Source organism: Eumetopias jubatus, unplaced genomic scaffold, assembly GCF_037043125.1.
Source record: "Eumetopias jubatus isolate StellerSeaLion01/CBP00866 unplaced genomic scaffold, mEumJub1_p1.0 scaffold_9, whole genome shotgun sequence".
NCBI classification, from domain to species: domain Eukaryota; kingdom Metazoa; phylum Chordata; class Mammalia; order Carnivora; family Otariidae; genus Eumetopias; species Eumetopias jubatus.
The window spans coordinates 94235257-94255990 of record NW_028274815.1 but is presented as its reverse complement, the minus strand read 5'-3'; the positions used below and the strand labels follow the sequence as shown (position 1 = coordinate 94255990).

The 20734-nt window shown below is 37.4% G+C and overlaps 1 protein-coding gene across 1 annotated transcript in view; it reads left to right on the top strand.

Annotated features, from left to right (window-relative positions):
• The window catches only part of XRN2 (5'-3' exoribonuclease 2), an 85201-nt gene that overhangs the window by 55247 nt on the left and 9220 nt on the right, over nucleotides 1-20734 (top strand). The window contains exons 25-27 of the mRNA XM_028123730.2: nucleotides 8280-8348; nucleotides 8446-8577; nucleotides 9570-9697. Coding sequence (XP_027979531.1) covers nucleotides 8280-8348; nucleotides 8446-8577; nucleotides 9570-9697 — 329 coding nt within the window. The remainder of the gene's footprint in view (nucleotides 1-8279; nucleotides 8349-8445; nucleotides 8578-9569; nucleotides 9698-20734) is intronic.

The following is a 20734-nucleotide window of genomic DNA, read 5'->3' as shown; positions in this document are numbered from 1 at the left end:
TAAGTTTAAGAAGACCTCTGAATCACAAGGAAATGGCAGCTATTATTCCACCAGTGCTTTGAGATTGGAGAGTCCCTGTGTTGCAGACCTCATAACACGGCCTCTTGACTTTAAATTATGTATATTGTTAAGGTTACTGATTTAACAAGCTTGCTTCTCTGCTTTCTGGTTTCCCCTGACAACCTCTAATTCTTCCCGGATTAGGAAAGTGGGAGGTAGAAAGTAGGAGTTTCTAGGAGTAGTTTACTATGTAGGAGCAAACAGACCTCTTCACCCCAGAGGCCCACACAGCTTCTCTGTGTTATAACAGATTATTTTCATTATATTTACAGGTGTGGCCCTGCAGAGTTGAAAAACAAAACTATTACATATTTTATTTTGGTTGAGATAGAATGAATTTGTGGAAATGTTTACCAACAATTACTATAAAAACTAAAATTATATCAAGGGTTAACTTCTGCTACCTGGAAAATGTACTTGCATTTCTTTCTTTATTTTTTTTTTTATTAACATATATTATTTGTTTCAGGGGAACAGGTCTGTGATTCATCAGTCTTACATAATACACAGCATTCACCACAACATACGCCCTCCCCAGTGTCCAACACCCAGCCACCCCATCCCTCCCACCCCCCTGTATTTCATTTCTGTCACGATGACAACATTCCATATGTATAAAATATAATGTGACTGTTGAGAATAAAAACCAACACCCTACTCATTTGCTTAATTCTTGTATGTAATTACTGATCTTGATGGCAGGATTTATGTTACCTTTTTCTTCAGTCTGTAGGCAAGACTAAGGCAAACACAGCCTAGTAATTCAAGGATTTTGTAAAAGCCTGCTTGGGAAGACTGTTACTGAATCCTTTTTTCCCAGTCATTCTTACTATTTCTCTTACTCTTGGGAAGTATTTTAGATTTTATTTAGATTTATCATTGTAAAGTGTAAGCATGTTCATTTTCCTATCCTTAATGGATTTAGATAGCAACTGTCACTTTAGAAGGGCTTTTATTTTAAAGAAAACTGTCATGAATTTGGAAAATCTTTCTGGATTAGTTGCTTTTATTTATCTTTACACACATTTTTAATTTATCTTTACGTGTAATTTGTTCTGGCTCTTTGTCTTTGAGCTCTTCTGTTAAGGGTGGGGTTTAGAATTGTGAGCCAAGCTCTTGCACCCATCATGAACAGTCTGGTTCAGGCACATCCAGTGTGGACACTGTATTAACCGGTGGAGTCTCTGCCTTCCAGCGGTGCTTCAGGCCAGTTAATCCCACCAGTTCTGTCTTTGGATTGTCACGTGCTTGCTCGTGCTCCTCAGTTTTTCTGCCTTATTTTCAGGGGCCTTTCTGCCCAGCCCTTTAGAAGTAGTTAATTCTACTTAACTTTCTAATTAGGATAGAAAGACTTGTCCAAGGGAAAAATTACAAAATTGACAAATCCTTTAGCTTCTGTTTGTATGGTGGTGTTATTGTTGGCTGGTTGGTTCTGAGCCTGAAGAGGCCTTTGATATTATTTGGTACCCATTGTGTTCATAAGATTATTAAACTTATAAGACAAATCCCAGATCTAGGTGCATATTCAGCTATATGTTGAAAATAACTTCATAATAAAATTGATTTGAGTTAATTTCCTAGAGATTTGTGAAAGACCATGTTAACTTTTACCTTATGAGCTAATTTTCAGTGTTTCCTCTGAGGGGTAATGAGGTTGATCCAGTTGATTACAGTTTTTGTGTGTTTGTTTGTTTGGGGGTTTGTTTTTCATCCCAGTGTTGTGTTTGCTTTATAAATGAAAATCTGAGAGTGCAGGCTCTGGTGCCAGTTGCTGGTCATTTCTATTTTGACTCCTGTCATTTTTTTCCCTTCTCTATTTGGATGCATCCAGTATTCCATCCTGTATTTGAGAAGTTGTTTCTTCAAGTTGAGTTTAGGTGGGTTTTTCCCATCACAGAGGTCTTACCTGTAGTGTTAAAAAGGTATATGATAGGGGTTATTGAAGTGTTTAAGTTCCTAGAAGGAAAAATACAAGCAGGTGTGACCTAGGAGATCTTTTTTTTCCTCCCAATTCTGATTCCATAAATCAGTCAACATATTAGTCGCTTAACTTTGAATAGAACAGAGCTATCTCCCGTATTTTTCCTCATCCCACTCTTCACCATTGTAATTTGCTTAGACGTAGTATCTTTAGACTAATTCTTTGTTAACTTTAAATGTAGGGGCGCCTGGGTGGCTCAGTCGGTTAAGTGTCTGCCTTTGGCTCAGGTCATGATTCCAGGTGGGCTCCCTGCTCAGCAGGGAGTCTCCTTCTCTCTCTCCCTCTACTCTCCCTGCTTGTGCTCTTCCCTGCCCTCAAATAAATAAATAAAATCTTTAAGAAAAAAACATTTTAAATATATAAAACCTCATATGATTTTAAAATTAAAGAAAAGGTACTGCAGCAGCACAATGTTCTATTCATCTGGAGGAGTACACACACACACACACACACGCGCGCGCGCACACACACACACACACGCGCGCGCACACACACACACACACACCCCCCTTTGTTTTACCTCAGACTCAGTGTTCCAGACCTCTTTGTCCAGTGCTCCTCACCAGTTCTCCTTGTTGATCTCCCCTTTGTGTCCCTGACCATCCTGTTGCCCAGACTTAGATTCTGCTCTCTTACACTATATGCTTTGGCTTCTCATTCTACCTTAATCCCTATATATACACCACTGTTCTGGATTTTCTTTTTCCCAGTTGTTTTTTATATCTGGCTCTTCCCAGTGAGCGTGTATTTTGTAGTGTTTTTTTTTTTCCCCTTCATTTTGTAGTTTCTTCTCCTGAATTACTGTAATGATCTCCCAGCTAATTTATTTGATTCTACCTTCCCACTAAATCTACTAGCATACACTGTGAGGCTTATCTTTGTTAAACACTACTGCTCCTCAGAAATCTTTGCTCTGTAGTGTCAGTGGAATTACACTTCTTTGCTTTTTCAAGGCCTGTCATGGTTTGGCAGAGCCATATCTCTGTGCCTGAATCCCCACAGTTCCTCAAGGACACCTACCTCTTCCTTCAACCCAGGCTCTTCCCATGAGTATCCCATTGACCTCTGTACCTTCCTTCCATTGTTTGGAATGTTCGTTCCTTTGTAGCCTATCTTTCATAGCTTTTTTTCTCTTCTGAAATGTAATCTGGAATTTATATAATCTTAGATGTTATTTTTATCAGTAGCATTGTTAAATTTTTTTGGGTGTTTTGTTTGTTTGTTTTTCCTCATAACACCTGGCATAGTTCTAAACCTGGGTAAAAGCCCAAGTGTTCATAGTGTCAAAGCCCAGTGTTTGCCAGCATCTTCCAGGAGCCCTTATTCCTTCAAAGGAGTGTTTCTCAGACTTTCTGTGAATCAGGCAAGGGGTAGAATGTTTTTTCTCTTCAAGGAGCTTTTTTAAACGTAACCGTTAACTGTAGTATCTGTAAGACTTGTGGTTGGCAAGCAGATAACTTGAAATCAGAAGCCTAGAAGAAGAGGAATACATACAATCAGTCACAGACTTGATGGTGAAAGCTCTTGGGAGGGTTTAATTTCCACTGCTGGGTTAACTTCTTCTGATAGAATGTCAGAAAAGACATCTTAAGTCCTGTAAACTCTTAAAGTGCTTTAAAATGTCAAGTATATGAATCACGAAGTTTTTCTTACAAGAACAGTTTGCATTGGTATGCTGATTTAGCATTAATTAAGGAATGTATCAGGGAAAGGTAGAGTAAAAATATGTAACTTGATATTTGGAGTTTTCTGGTATCTTTGTGAAGTGTGCTAGCACTCAAACAGTAATAGTACTTAAAATAGCATTTCTAAGGATAATTCTTACAGTAAATTGAGTTGGAAAGGGATGTTATACATTCCATTCCTTTTCTGTTGAGACTTTGCTATAGTATTTTCTTGTTACTAATGGTGTCTAAAGTGCTACTTGTAATACAAATAAAAACACTGCTCAGTTTTATTTTCAACCACGCTTAGGTTTACAGTTTTTATATTTTGTCCTTAGGGTGTTTGTGTTGACAGGTGATTAAAATAATAGGGAAGTTCCCTACCAACGGACGGGTCCATTGTGCTACTCCTGGGTGGGCTGGTAGATAGAAGCCCAGGCTGGGTAAGTCAGCCCTGTGCCACCTGGAAGAAGTGGTGGAAAATGCTTGTGTTTACAGAGTTAGATGAAGCAGTATACATCTAAGCATAGTTCTCTTACCTCGAGGGGCCACCTGTTGAATCTATAAGCTATTCTGTTAACTCATTTCCTCTCTGAAGGTGCTTCTGTCTTTTTCTTTAAAGATTTTTAAAATTTATTTGACAGAGACACAGCGAGAGAGGGAACACAGACAGGGGAAGTGGGAGAGGGAGAAGCAGGCTTCCTGCTGAGCAGGGAGCCTGATGCGGGGCTCCATCCCAGGACTCTGGGATCATGACCTGAGCCAAAGGCATACGCTTAACAACTGAGCCACCCAGGTGCCCCTGAAGGTGCTTCTGTCTTATCTAAGTGTTACTGCTTTCCCTCCCCTGACGTGCTCCACAGTAAGCTCTTTTGTTTCTGGTGGTAGAAATTTGCCAAAGAATAATCTGTTTTTCTTCTTTATTATTTCTAGTTTTATTATAATAACATTATTTCTGTTATTTTAGTTTCTCTGTTTATAAGAACATAAGCCTGAAGAAAATGAAGGAACTTTGAAAGCTTGGATCTCAGTAAAGTTCCCCTTTGGGACTAATGAGCTCCTGCCTGGTTTATGTATTTCAGTTTTTGGAGAGGTTTGTTTAAGTTGTGGCTGGTGTTTCACGTTAGAAAAGTATAGTTGAGTTGTGCTTTTCTTTTGTTCTTTATTTTCTAAAAATATAATAGTTCTTAGTATATATTTTTGGGAACAAATTACTAAAAAAACCTCTCAACCAGTGAAAGCTTAACTCATTTTAGGAGAGAATAAGTCTTCAAATTGTTCTCAAAGATCCAAGGGAAAAGAATGCTTTAATCTTGGAGATCAAAAATAGTATCACTTGTCTGTTCAGTAGGGACCTCCAAGCTTATTTTTAGATGCTCTTTTTTTGTCTCCTAATGGTTTGTTCCCTAAGAAGTATATAGATCACTCTGTGGAGTTTAGTTCTGAGGGTAAGTAGAGGAGATTTTGGAGATTTTTTTCCTATTATCTTGGAAATTTTTTCCCTTTTAGAACATGAGCATGAATGATGGAATTTTTAAAGTTTTATTGAGGAACAATTGACAGTAAACTGCACATATTTCATAAATAAATGGGTTTGTTTTCTCAAACACTGGTTTCAGCTGTTTTAGTATGTCTCTTATAACCATTGTCCTTCTGGAGAGATTATCCCTGTGAACCTGGGGTTACCTCTTCTGCCTGGGAACTAATTACCTTGGCTGTTTCCTTTATTTAGTTTCCATCTTTCTGTACATGACATGCAGATTTTCATCTCAAGCCCTATCGGAATGTGATCTTCATTCCAGTTCCAGCCCTGCCATTTCTTTTGCCTGCCCAGCATTCCCACCTCCAGCACATATTGAAGGCCCTTACCTAGACTGTGTCGATGATCTTCTTTTGGTTCTCTCCCTCTGCTCTCTTACACACTGCTGCCAGGAGGTTCTTTTTGAGTTGCATTCTTGATCTCATTTACTCCCTCACTGACTGACTACCTGAAGTGATTTCATGTTGTGGTCAGAACAGCCCCTCAATGACATTAACCCAGTTTGGTCAGTCTGTGTTCCTGCTCACTTCTTTTCATAAACTTGCTCACTCTAATCTAGCTCTTCTCAACTGAGGTCCCACTTGGGAGTTAAGGCTTGAGAACTTGGGGTACCTGGGTAGCTCGGTTGAGCAACCAACTCTTGATCTCGGCTCAGATCTTGATTTCAGGGTCGTAAGTTCAGCTCCTATATTGGGCTCCATACCCAAACTCCATGCCCAGCTCCACTTAAATTAAAAAAAAAAAAAAAGGGCCTGGGTGCCTGGGTGGCTCAGTCGATTTGAGTGTCTGCCTTCGGCTCAGGTCAGGATCCTGGAGTCCCAGGATCGGTTCCTGCATCGGGCTCCCTGCTCCACAAGGAGTCTGCTTCTCCCTCTGTGACCCTTCCTCCTCCTGTGCTCTCTCTCCCTCTCAAATAAATAAAATCTTTAAATAAATAAATAAATACAAATTTTTTAAAAAAGGCCTGAGAACTTCATTCATTGCATGTAACCAGTTGGTTTGTGTCCTGCTCCTTTAGAATGGGACTAGTTTTGTGTCTTTCTTAGGAGAATTGAGGATGCAATCACTCAGAGCATTTGTATAAGGCTTACTTCTCTCCCAGATCCCCATTGAGAAGGCTACTCCAATTAAACTGAGCTATTCTTTGATTCTAGAACCCCTTTCCATGTCTTGGTTACATTTATTTCCTCTCCCATTCTATAACCACTTTATATCATGGACTCTTGGATGATGGTTTCTTTGGTCCCAGGTGAAAGAATCCTCTTCCCTCTCCCCCATACACACATGCTTTTATCCCACGTTCACAAAGACATGTGTGGAAGGTATGTACACACACATGCTTTGACTCAGCATCTTTTCTGGTCTATTGTTGTCTTTTCCTCTTTCTTACGAAAATGTTATTAAATATTTCCCATTTCCTTTATCAGAAGGGGAGGCAAGCTTAATACCTGGCCAGTATTTGTAACCCCACGCCCACCCTGAGACTGTTTATGCCCTGGGAACTCTTAAAGTTTGTTTGGTAAACTGCTGAAAAGCCCTGCTAACATAAAGATAACTGTTTTTGAGACAAACTGCTGAAGAGCCCTGCTAACACAAAGATAACTGTTTTTGAGACATTCTCGTTGCAAGTCTTGCTCTATTACTGATTTTCTCTCTTTGTATCTGAAGGCCCTAATGAACCTCTATACTTAACTACCATTTTCTCTGTCACCCTCTTAAACCTGTGACACTGTCCTAAGCCACTTTGCCCAGTAGAGAACATTTGAGATAAAGACGGTTGCCAGTGAAGAGTGAGTTGTAAGAGGAATGGGTTCAGTAAATGAAGTATTGTTCAGCTGCTCTTGAAATCATTTTTATTATAAATGAAGTTATTTTTGTGTGCTTAAAATATACAGTTAAATCCCAGTGCAATGAAAATAGGCCCTGATAATTTAAAGTGGCAGTATTTGAAGAGAAAAAAGTTAGCTATCTAAGATGTCAACCACTTCAATAAAACCTTGAATAAAACTGTTTTCAATTGTAATCATGGAGGAATTTTAGAAAATATTAAAAAAGCACAAAGAAGGAAAGGAGACAGTTATACAGAGAATATCACTGATAACTTTTTGATGAATATATGTCTAGTCTGTTGTATATGTATTTTCCCCATGTCAGTAGGTATTCTATTACTATATTTTTTGAAATGTCAATTGAGGATTCCATTTTTAGGGAGAACCATAGTTTCTTTAACCAGTCCACTATTAGTCATACACTTAGGTTTTAGTTTTTCAGCATGAATACAAATGTCGTGAGCATCCTTAGGTATAAACTTGGTACAGATCCAGAGTCCTAGAAAGAGGCATTGCTATATCAAAAGGAAAACTTAAATATTTACCAGCCTTTGGGACACACAAACCCCACCAGAAAGGAAGCTTGATCCAGCTTATACTCAACAGTCTGAGTGTACAGACTTATAAAATAAGCCTTCTGTATAGTTTTCAAATTGTGACTGTTCCTGATACAAGAGAAACATTAAGAGAGGGCTCCAACTGGGAAATTTAATGTTTTTTTCCCCATAGATTATTTGTGTTCACTTTCTGATTTTGCAAGTGTTTCTAGTAGTGTTTGCATCTTTTCTTTCTTGCAACAAGAACTAATTTTCCCTAAGATGCTGGAGGGTAAGTGCCCCATACGAAACAAAATGAAAGGTGGTTTTTTTTGTTGTTGTTGTTGTTGCTTTTGTAAACCTTTTCCACCTGTCTCCAGTATCCTGTTGGAATTTCTTGAGATTTGAAGCAGTGTCTGTTTCTTCACTCTGATCACCCACAGTTAGTTAGAGCATGGCTTTTCCCACAGAGAAAATTACATGAAGGCTGTGTACTAGGAATTAGCAGCAGTTTGGTGAAAAAGATATTTAGCTATTTGGTGAAATTTTTGGAGAAGACTTTTGGAATTTTAGTTACTCTTTTTAAACATGAAATGTACCTCAGTTTACATAATAGTTGAGCCAAGGTAACATAATAAAGTGATTAAATTGTATGTTGCTCTCTTCTAGTATTAATTTTAAAGACCCACAGTTTGCTGAAGACTACATTTTTAAAGCTGTAATGCTTCCAGGAGCAAGGTAACAATGATGTGGCTATAAAATATGAACTGTCTAGTTTTATTTTGTATGAACAATGTTTATCCCAGTACTGAATATTGTATTTTCAAATGGTCAGAAAACCAGCACCAGTACTGAAACCTAGTGACTGGGAAAAGTCCAGCAATGGACGGCAGTGGAAGCCCCAGCTTGGCTTTAATCGGGACCGGCGGCCTGTCCACCTGGATCAGGCTGCATTCAGGACTTTGGGGTGAGTGGTAGGTTGCTGTCCTTTGTATGTTTTGCTTTTTCTGAATCATTCACAAGGATTAAGTCAGTATTTATGCTACAGATATTTAAGAGACCATTAAATGAAACTATTTGGCAAATATTTTAATGACTTTGATACTCTTATGCTCTTCATTTTTAAAATTCACTTCTGTTTCTTTGCATTATGCTTTATGTGCTGTTTGAGAATTCTGTTATTTTCTCTTAAAAGGTTCTCCTGTCTTTCTGACAGATCTTTCAAAGGAATAAAACATTCTCTTTACCTTCCAGAAAGTTTTAGCTGAATTAATGTATGGCAGAATCTGATTAAAGTGTTAATCAGTACATTACAATATATGATACATAATACATAGCAAGTACAAAATACAATATATGATCAGTACATGAAGATAACTCTTAACTTTGATCCATATTCCTACTTCTTGGAATTTATCTTGAGAAAATAATTTTAGAGGAGCATAAAGTTATATGCCTAAATCTGTAGTGCATTGTTATCAATAATAGTAGTACTAAATGAGAGGAATGGTTTGGTTTAATAAAATAAGAGACATCACATTGTAAAGTACTCTATAGGTATATGCATACTATAATTATGAAGACTATGAAAAATACAGGGAAATGTTTGATAGAATTGAAAACGGCAAGGTATAGAGCAGAAGTATAGTGATAGCAACAGCATGAATCGTTGAGGGCAAAACTGAAATATGATACAAAAAAGAAAAGTAGACTCTTTACATGATGTAATTAATTACTACTTAAGTAATTATTAATCTTGATGTGGCAACGAATATACGCTATCACCCTTACCATTGGTACTGTTTTGAACTTTGTTAATCATAAATCTTTTAAGTTTGTATTATCTTAATCAGATCTAGTAGTAAAGAGACAACTACTAGCATTTATTTAATTTATATCAGCTGTGATGTGATGGGTCTGTCTATAAATTTTTTTCTGGTTGGTGGGGTCTTTTTATAGCCATGTTATGCCAAGAGGCTCAGGGGCTGGCATTTACGGCAACGCTGCACCACCACCTGCAACTTATCAGGGGAACTTATACAGGCCACTGTTGAGAGGACAAGCCCAGATTCCAAAACTTATGTCAAGTAAGTTTTTACAAATTGATTATTTGACATGCTAAATTAAATATTACAACAAAGGTTGGTTTCTAATCTCATTGCTAAAAAGATATATTTTATCAGGGCAGAAATAGTGGACTTAAAAACATAATTTAGAAGAATTGTAAGAGAATGTAAAGTCTTTCAGATACTTTTACCTTGGCTGTATATAGTTAATTGAATAATAAGAATTGGATTTCTTATTTTCATCTATAAATCTGCTACAGTGAACATATGTAGAAGGAGGTATGTGGAGTGAATTGCTGTTTATTCCATTAATACAAGTATTGGGGCAGTTAAATCAGGTGCAGTAGATGCAGAATTGCAACCTCTTAATCAATTGAAAGACAACAGTATCCCTTTCATGATGCACATTGTAGCTCAGGACTACTTAAGATAAAGCCAGGCATTGCTTTAGGGAGGAATGCTCCTTTAATTCTGTGGTTCTGTGAAAATCTTGGCCTTTCCCTGACCCCTTGTAACCTGTTTGTGGATAGAAGTTGTTCAGAAATGTTACCCATTGAAAATAATTACATGGCATTTGGATTACAATGGAAAAGGAGAAGAAAGAGTTAAATGTTAGACTTTTCATAGATTTTGTATTCATTTTAAATTGTGTCCCCATTTTGTTATTTTTTTGAGTTCTATGGCTGTGTTCAAGTCATGTCCCGGGTTCTCAAAACCATCTTCTTCATAAAGCCTTTGCTTCTCCATTCCTGGTTATCTGGTTGCTACCCAACCAAACCAGGACAGCATGGCGGGTGGGGGAGACACAACACATGACTGTCGCAAGATGCTAAACATATGTTAAATCTAAGTGTTATTTTATTAAGTTTCTTTCTGATTGTTGGAAATATTTCATGCAAATTAACAAAAACAGAAGGGGCCTTTCTGAGAAATCTTTTAAAACCAAAGTTACAGTTGTCAAAAAAAAAATACCAGATTAATGTGAAGATTGTTGGGAAGTATTTACCCTATGTGCCTACCACTGTTTTCATGCTAATAAGTTACAAACCCATTTTTTTTTTTTTTTTTTAACCTGAAGCCCACCAAATTTTCTTGGTACAATACCCAGGAAGAAATGTGTTCTGAAAGTCTCATTCTCTTTCAGAGCCCTCTCTTTTCACTGTATTCTGTCTGTCTGTCTCAGTTTCTCTCTTTCTCTCTTTGGCTTTATGACATTGAATGGAGCATTATTAAGACTCCATGAGAACTATGGAGTTCAGCGGTTTTATTCTATTTAGTGAAACACAGAAAGGGTCACAGAGTTTAATGGGCCAGAGTTTAATGGGGATCTGCTTGGTGCAGTAGTTTACTTAGCTGCTTTACCCCCAATATTTAGCAAATAACATCTCTGAGTATTTCCATATATAATATCAAGCCATGCCACGTACAGCAAAATCTAATCACTTTGAAAGAGCTACCTGTGCCCTGACATTTTACTAGTAAATGGTGAAAGCATATCCAGTTTATTGATAAAGCCAGCTGTTTATTGACACATTCCTTATCAGTTCCTTTTTTATGGCTCTTCACCATGTACTTCTATCCATAATGGTATCATAGCTTCCAAATAGGAAGAAAAAAATTGAGATGCAGAATGCTAGAACCAAGTATAATCTCTATGCCTTAAGTTAGCTGGTATTTCTCAAGATGATGGTTATGAGGCATTTCTGAGGTTGTTGCATTGAGTAAACTTGGAGAAATTTGGAAAGAGGTTTGAGCAGGAAAGGTGAAAGCATGTGTTCCACATTACATAGCTTCTTTCCATTTCATGTTTCCTAAGGCCCAGTCACTGGGCCTGCTGCCACCATCATCTATCCAGATTTTCACCCAGACAGCTACCTAAAACCATTTAAAAACCTCTTTTCCCCCCACTTAAATTGATTTATTTTAAATATAAGATTATATCAAAAGTATATGACAGTATGAGTTTGATGTGCTTGTTGTATTTTTTCAAATATACATAAAAATAAATACATAACCATGAAGATAAAAGGCTTGTCCACAGTCCCCAGAAACTGATCTTATGTACCACCTGTGGTTATGCGTACCACTCTTTGGGAAGTATTCCCTAGATTTTCTAGGGAATCATAGACCCATATGAGAATCTGTAAAAACCATGGACTGCCTTCACAGAAAATCACTCACTCATTGTGGCATTCATGTGAATCCAAGTGCTTCATTCTCAGGTCCCCTTCCATCCTCAGGATCCATCTCCAACAGTAAGAGTAAGAAGGAAGTCAGGAAGGTCTTTTATTTATCAAGGTCACACCAGAGGTAAAGAATTTCATGTCTTTCATGGCCTGTAATTTTATAGTTCTTAGTTTGTCTTCTTTATAAACAGTCAACTCTTAATCAGCATCTGTGCATTTTATTTCAAATAGTGGGGTCACCTCTCCCTTTTTATTACCTTGAGTAACTCATTTGCCATTGTTACAGGTCTTATGAGTGACTTTAATTAGAATCTATTCCAGTCAGAGTCTCTATTTTAATTACATCATTAAAAAATAGGAAATACGTTTTGTAAAGTAGGGATTGACTTATAGCAAGAAGTAAGTGTTCTTCTCTGGATGGTGACTTGTAAACATTGAGCCACCTGAGCATTAGTGCTGGGACTTTCAAAGGGAATGGGAATGGTAGGAATGAAAAAGTTTATGGGAACAAATCAGCAAGAATATGCTATCCAAATTGAGCCTACAGAAGGGAATTTGGGATACTCTGGGTTCAGGAAAAAAAAAAAGAGTTTGAAATATATGGCAAAAAGTCAGGTGGTATTAAGCTTAGAATAACTGGTACAAAATTCTGGGAGCATAAATGGGAACCAATTATGAGGTTGGGAAGGCTGATGATTTTTTTTCCTCCATATTTTTAGTGACATTTTAAATGGATTTTAACCATAATACATGTTAATTAAATAAAACATGGCAGATAATAAAACATAAACACCCATAATCCCACTGTCCTGCAATAAAGCAGTAGTAGCATTACAAGGCTAGGGTCATGTTCATGTTCAGCTTTTGTGAATAGAAGTGCCAGACACATTTCCCAAGTTACATTCAGTTTATACCAATTTACATTCTTTTAGCAGTGCAGGGAAGTTCCAGTTGCTCCACATCCTCACCAACACTTGGTATTGTCAGTCTTTACACTTGTAGCCATTCTACTGGATGGGTAGTGGTCTCCTGCTGACATTTAATTAGCATTTTCTTGCTGCTCTAGTTGAGCTTTATTTTTTTTGTGATGTTCCTGTTTGAGCCTAGTGTCTATTTTTCTACTGAGTTGTCTCCGTTCTTTTGTTTTCTTAGGGGTTCTATAAAATAATTCTGGTTATGAGATTTTTTTTTTAATTGGAAGTACTTTTTTCCTTTCCTTTTTCCACTTGCTAGCTTGCATTTCACTTTAATTGGTGCCATGTGAGGAACAGAGGTTTATGCCGACATTTGGGGACTGTGGGTAAAGATGTGGGAATTCTTTGTGCTCTTCTTGTAGCTTTTCTGTAAGGCTTGAAATCCTCACAATAAAAAATTGAGGACAAAAATATTCATCAATATTTGATGTGTGTTGATTTTTTAAAGATTTTATTTGAGAGAGAGTGAATGAGAGAGAGAGCACAAGAGGGGGGAGGGTCAGAGGGAGAAGCAGACTCCCTGCTGAGCAGGAAGCCCGATGCAGGACTTGATCCCAGGACTCCAGGATTATGACTTGAGCCAAAGGCAGTTGCTTAACCACCTGAGTTTGGTGTCCCTGTGTTGATGTTTTTAGTAATATTTTAAATATCATTTTCCAGTTGCTTGCTTGTATGTAGAAATAGATTTTTGCATATTGACTTTGTATCTAACGACCTTACTAAATTCATTTGTTCTGAATTTTTTACCTACGCAATCATGTCATCTGCAAGTGATGACAGTTTGTTTATTGACTTTCTAACTCTAATGCCCTTTGGTCTTTTTGCTTTATTGCACTGACTAGGACCTCTAATGTGATTGGTTAGAAGGGGTGATGGTGGACATCCTTGTTTCATTCCTAGTCTTAAGGAGAAAACTTGTAATATTTTACCCATTAAATAAGATGTTTGCTGTAGTTTTTTCTTTTAGATAAGAAATACTGAGGAAGTTTCCTTCTGTTTCTTGTTTCTGGTGGGTATTAAATTTTATCAAATGCTTTTCTTCTGTCTGTTGAGATGGTAATAGGGTTTTGTTTTTCTTTCTTTCTGTTAGGTGATTAAACCAACCTGGCATTATTGGAATATGCCTAATTCAGTGTGATAATAGCATTCCTTTTTATATGCCACTACCTTCTGTGGGTCAGTATATTGTAGGGTATTTTTCATCTGCGTACTATGAGAGATTAGCTTATGACTCTGATTTCTTTGTACATTCTCGCCTCATAAAACAAGTTAGAAATTGTTTCCTACATTTCTGTTCTCCCTAGGGGTTACTATAAGATCACTGTTATATCTTAATCCCATAGAATTCAGTGGTAAAGCTGTAAAGCCATATGGGCCTAGCAGTTTCTTCATGAGGTTTTTAATTATAGATTCAAATTAAGTAGATATAGGTTATTCTGATGTTTTGTTACTTGTCTTGGTTTTGCTAATTTCCCTTTTTTTGTAGGAATTTGTTCATTTATTCTGAAATTTCACATTCATTGCCAGAATTCTAATATCATATGTTCTTAATGTCTTTTTAATGACTGTAAAACTTTAAAAATTAATTTATGGTATTGGTAATGTATAGTATTGCTTCTTGATTATTGTTGCTAGGGCCCATTTAATTTTATATTTTATTATCATTTTTTAATTCTTATTTATTTTTTTAAAATAATCTCTACCCCCAATTTATGGGGCTCAGACTCATGACCCCAAGATCAAGAATTGTAAGCTCTGGGCACCTGCGTGGCTGAGTTTGTTAAGCGTCTATCTTAGGCTCAGGTCATGATCCCAGGGTCCTGGATCGAGTTCTGCATTGGGCTCCCTGCTCAGTGGGGAGTCTGCTTCTCCCTCTACCCCTCCCAGCTGCTCGTGATCTCTTTCTGTCTCTCACGCTCTCTCTCTCTAATAAATAAAATCTTAAAAAAAAGAATCATAAGCTCTATTGACTGAGCCAGCCAGGCATCTCTTAATTTTATTACTTTAGATGTTTTTTTTCTTTTTTCACTGAACTAACAGTTGAATTTTTTTTTTTTGGTCATCATACGTTTTCTGTTTTTTGATTTCTGCTTTTGTCTTCATTATTCCCTTCTAATTTCTTTGGGATTAAATTGCTATCCTTTTTCTAATTTTTTGAGGTAGAGACTTAGATCATTTGTTTCAGTCTTATCTAATATATGCACTTGAGTGCTCTATCAATTTCCCTCTGATCATTTTAGTTTTATGTCATAGTCATCTTATTTTCAGTTCATAATTTTTGAATTCCATTTTGTTTTCTAATATACACATGGATTATGTAGAAGTAGCTTGCTTAATTTTTAAGCATGTATGCTTTTCCTAATGATCTTTTAAAATAGATTTCTTTCTTAATTTAACTGAAGCTAAATTTCTGCAAATTGTATTGCTGTATCAAAAGGTATGCTGAATTTCTAGACTTCTGGTGAATATCACCACATTAACCTCCAGATAAGAGTATACCAATTTACACTTCCTATAGCAGCAGATGAGAATTTCTAATATCTCCACTCCCACCAATACCAGGTATTACCATTTTTTGAAAGTTCTTGCTTATTTGATAATGAATAATATATCTTTGTTTTAAAGTATACTTTTTAAAACTGCTGCTTCAGTCATACTTTTTACTAACCAGTTTTTCCTTAATAAATTGCCTGTTCTTGCCCCTTGCTAATTTATTAATTTAATTAATAATTATTATAAATAAAAAGACTTTTTATTTATAAGAGCTCTTTAAGAAAACTTTCTGAGTAGAAGAGTGCACAGTTACATCTCCTTTCTAGAACCACAACTCTGTTGGTTTTGGAAAAGACTTGGTGGTGGTTCTAGTTAGGGAAAATGAAGGTCTGAACTGATCTGTGGCAAAGTGGATTCAAAGTGGAAAAGATAGGAGAGGGGGAACTGAAGGACTGGGTAATTGAATATGTTACATGAGGGAGAGAAGATGAGGCTCGTGTGTGTAGTGTGGAAACCTGGGTGACTAATGAGAATTGGAAACCCAGGAGGGTGAAGGAATATGGAAGAATATGCTGAGTGTGAATTTTGTGCAGGTTGAAGTGCCTGGGTATACAGATTACTTAAAAAAAGAAAAAAAAATAAGCAGTGATTTCAGATGTTTTAACCAAAAATTTTTTATTTTCTCCCCATGAATCTGTGTTTGTCAAGATAGTAACCAAAGTACATGTGTTAAATACATTTATTTTTCTTCCTGTCTTAATTAGATGTGTGGAATAATGTTAATTCTAAACTTTAGAAATGTTGAAAGTAGTTTTTAAATCCCTAACCCTGCCTTCTTGAAACCCTAAGCTTGTGAGCCTCCTGGTTAAGGTAGTGGTTCTCTGATCTTCTGTAAGTAACCTGGACAAGTCACCTCTACCAACAGCACAAGTTCATGTGAACCTTGGAGTAGCATAGTGTAGCATAGTGTAGAGTGGTTAAGAGAACATATAGCCCCTGGCTTTTACTCTGCCACTTAGTAGCCCTGTGACCCTGGGTTTTTATCAGTACTCCCGTTTCCTCATTTCTAAAATGGTACTGGGAATACACCCCTCACAAAATATCCATAAGAAAGGAGTTAAAGTTATTAAGCGTGGAAATGGTGCCTAGCACACAGTAAGTGCTATGAAGGCATTAAATAAATGTTAAAAGATAAGCTTTCTTTTTTTAATAGAATCTTAAACTGTGAAATTTGGTCAGAAATAGTTATAGTAAAATTGAGATCTAAGCCATTTAATTTTTAAAAATATTTGTAGTATCGGGGCGCCTGGGTGGCTCAGATGGTTAAGCGTCTGCCTTCGGCTCAGGTCATGATCCCAGGGTCCTGGGATCGAGTCCCGCATCGGGCTCCCTGCTCCTTGGGAGCCTGCTTCTCCCTCTGCCTCTCTCTCTCTCTCTCTGTCTTTCATGAATAAATAAATAAAATCTTTAATTTAAAAAAAAAAAATATTTGTAGTATCATAGCTATTTTTTTCATGTGGTACAAAATAACACATTTGGTCAAACTCTGTGTCTGCTGTAGGTGTTTTTCACTGTTGGTTTTTGATTTGTCTTTGATATGTCAGTTTTTGGCTGATGAGTAATTGTTTGGGTGCTGATAACTTGCTGGAGTCAAGTGCAGCCTTGAGTACTCCATGTGTGAATAAAGCATTTCATTCCTGCAACCCAGAGAACCCAGTATGTCACTTCTCTTCATTTCACTTGGTAAACTTGTCAATTAGCCACATTTGGAAAGTGATTTTTTATTAGTGCAATCAGTAAACATGGAATCTTTCCTGTGATTGCCACGCTGATTAGGTAAATTGTCACTTGAGCTATTCGCGAAGCCTTGGTTTATATGGCCTTAGAGCTTTTAGAAAAGGGATAAGTTTTTAAAGACCAAAGGAAAAAATTAACTCATTTTTCCTCTCTCGCTGGTACCTTTCTGAAGTGCAATTCACTACTTTAGAATTTTTTTTTCCCTCCCTCTCAATGGATCTTCTGTTAGAGCCATACAAATGAATGATAATAAGTTTGTTTTACCTTCTACTTCATTACTTATCAGCCAGGAAATATTTCTGCTTTATGAATACTTAAGGGTTATATATATTTCTCAGAGCCACATGAAGAGATTTGTTTAAAAGTAGCCTTGAAGGTTTTCTTTGATCCTTTTTATTTTTTTATTTTTTATTTTATTTTTTTTTAAGATTTTATTTATTTATTTGAGAGAAAGAGAGAGAGAGAAACAGCATGAGAGGGGAGAAGGTCAGAGGGAGAAGCAGGCTCCCCGCTGAGCCGGGAGCCCGATGTGGGACTCGATCCCGGGACTCCGGGATCATGACCCGAGCCGAAGGCAGTCGCTTAACCAACTGAGCCACCCAGGCGCCCCCCTTTTTATTTTTTTTTAATGGTTGAAAGCAAGAGATGTTTTAAAACTGTATGACAGAATTTTTATGTCATGAAATTTGCCTAGGTTTTAACAGAAATCTATGGTTTTTGCACGTGCTAAGTTTATGTGAAAGCAGTTGTTCTGGAAGTGAGAAATAGTTAAAAGCAAAATAGAGTGCGAAGTACGTGGCATACTAAAAATGATGGAAATAGGGACTTTTACCATTTGTCTAGGCAGGTGTATAGGTAGACTATTACGAAGGATTCCTTCTCTCCAAAGAAACTATTTCTACTTAATGAACTTTACATTCCAGTTCCACTTAGAAATATTGTTGTACTTAATCTAACATGAAGCATATTTGAATCTAATGAATATGTATGCTGGATGATGGTGACTTTCCCTCCATTTGTACTGTTTCTAGGAGAAAATAATACAAGATTTTTTTCTGCCTTTATTTTTCATGAAACATTAGGATAAACATTTCTGAAGGTTTCTCTTGATTTAGATGTATCTTATTATTTTTGCTTGATTTAAAATTTATTAGGGATCCTGTGTGGAAGCTTCTACAAGTACCACAGAGAGTATGTATTCTGTGATGATACCATGTATATAGAGACACCATGGAACCAGAATCACGGAAATAAGTCTTCATGGTAAAAAGGGGCATGTTTCCAGGGTAACTACAGTGATTCTGGGACATGGGAAATACAGACAGGGGTCCAAATGAAATTCATGTATTTCTTTTGACTTTGGTTATATTAGCTAATTTTATATATGTAAGACACTAAAATAAAATATACTTCTGGAAACACTTTAACCAGTTCTCATGAAACTAACTTGTGTACAATATCTGAATAGACCAGTGGCCTTCCACATTTAACCAAGTAATGATCAGAGGGGCGCCTGGGTGGCTCAGTCAGTTAAGTGTCTTCTGCCTTCGGCTCAGGTCATGATCCCAGGCTCCTGGGGTTGAGCACCAAATCAGGCTTCCTGCTCAGTGGGGAGTTTGCTGCTTCCTCTCCTTCTGCCCCTCCGCCCCCCACGCATGTTCTCTCTCTCTCTTCGCTCTCGCTCTCTCTCTCAAATAAATCTTTAAAAAAAGAAAAAGTGGCCCGAAAGTTGATTTACTTTCAGTAGATTGCTTTCTCATAAGTGGTAATGTGTTGAAAATCATGCATGTGTTGAGGTAAGTGTATGTCATGTTTTTCCATAGGAATAAACCACACAGATGATCATTGCTGTTTTTGTAGGAATTTCGAGTTTTACCTCATGATTATGATTTCCTGATTGTATATGGTCTATAGTAGTGATTCAGATGTTATTCTAGGTGGTGTGTAGGGATCCTTCTGGCCCTGTTCCCTGGGGGTTGTATGGTGATAAACCTTGTGCATCCCCATTCAGGTTTGGAATATCTGATGACTGCTATGAAAACTCCTCAGCAGTGTTCCTCAGTTTGACCACTACTAGTCTGGCTTTTAAGAAAAGGAAAGGGACTTAATTGAAATTGACTAGAGGTGCCACCTTTCAATTCAGAATGGGTTTCTGCCTGAAAGTAATGGTGGTGAAGGCTTCCTGCTCCTTTCCAAGAGAAGCATCTGTTATGGCTTTGGCTGCTGGACACTTCGTGCTGGCTGAGAGGCAGTGCGCTATGGCTGCCCCCCTGCCCTGGCCAAGGTGGTTGTCTTTTTAGGAAACTGTCTTCAGGGGGCATTGTCAGCCTTGTTGAGGTGGGGGGAGCCCGAAGCAGTAGGAGTGGATTGTTCACACTGGAATCATGTGAACAGCTAGATCCTCTACTTTTTCCATATTCTCCTTTGTGGGGCTTTCTTTTAAGCACAGTTCTACTTTTCTTCCCACCCCATCCCCCATTTTTAAGTAAACCCAGATTGTATTTTTTTGGTTCCTAACCAGAGATAAGCTTTCATTTCTTCTTTCTTTTAAGAAAGTAATTTTGAAAAGCATGTTTCTAGTTTGTGTTTCCATTAAAATGTGAGCCTGAATACATTATGGTAAGCCTTGTTGTCCTTGGGTCTCAGGAGTCTGGAGGAGGTTACTGTCCTCACACAGTGAACTCATTAGACAACTCCTGGAACCAGCTGTTTTAATTAGGTCACACACAGACCCTGCTGAAGGGTGGCCAAGGTGACTGCAAGACTAGGGACCGGAGTGCAGCGGCAGTTGGTTAACACGACCTGCTGAACTGCTGAGCACCCGCCTGGCCGGTGTTTGGGGCTGCTCCTTCCAGCTTCACTTGGTTAGGTGCAGGAGCAGCAGCCACGTAATTGTCTCTTGGAGTCCGATGTTGCCAATTCAGCTTTGTGTTAGGGGAGGAGGTGTGACTCTCAGAAAACAGTAGAAAAGTGGATGGTCCCTTATTAGCATCTTCCTGGCCTGTGTTGGAGATATGTGTGCCCTCCACTTTGTTATGATAGCTAGGTAAGCCAGGGTTCCTTCCAGTTTCCGTGCTTAGGGGGAAATTCTCAGGATTTCTTTTGAAGTTACTATTCATTCAGTTGCATTTGTGGAAAAGAACCTAAATCCCTTTCTTTTGCACAGCATTTAAAATAAAAATGTGGAAAACATATACCTTTACATACTCATGCACACATACATAGGCAGTGAGAAATGTAGGAGTTTAATGACTAAGACTCCTAAAACTGTGTTTCATTATCAAAGAAAAAAATAATGAAAAATTTACTGACCCTGTTGATTCTTTGTCTTTTTACATTTGCAGTTTGTGTAATTATACTAGTTTATTTGGTTTGTATTCTGTCTCAGATTTTTTTCAAGAATTTTTAATTATGCAAATATATGGGTAGCAGAATAGTGATTACTTTTTAATTGGGTTGTGGGATTTTTTTTGGTGTTGAGTTGTATCAGTTCTTTATATATTTTGGATACTAACCCTTTATCAGATGTGTCATTTGCAAATACCTTCTTCCATTCTGTAGGTTGTCTTTTAGTTTTGTTTCCTTCACTCTGCAGAAGGTTTTTAGTT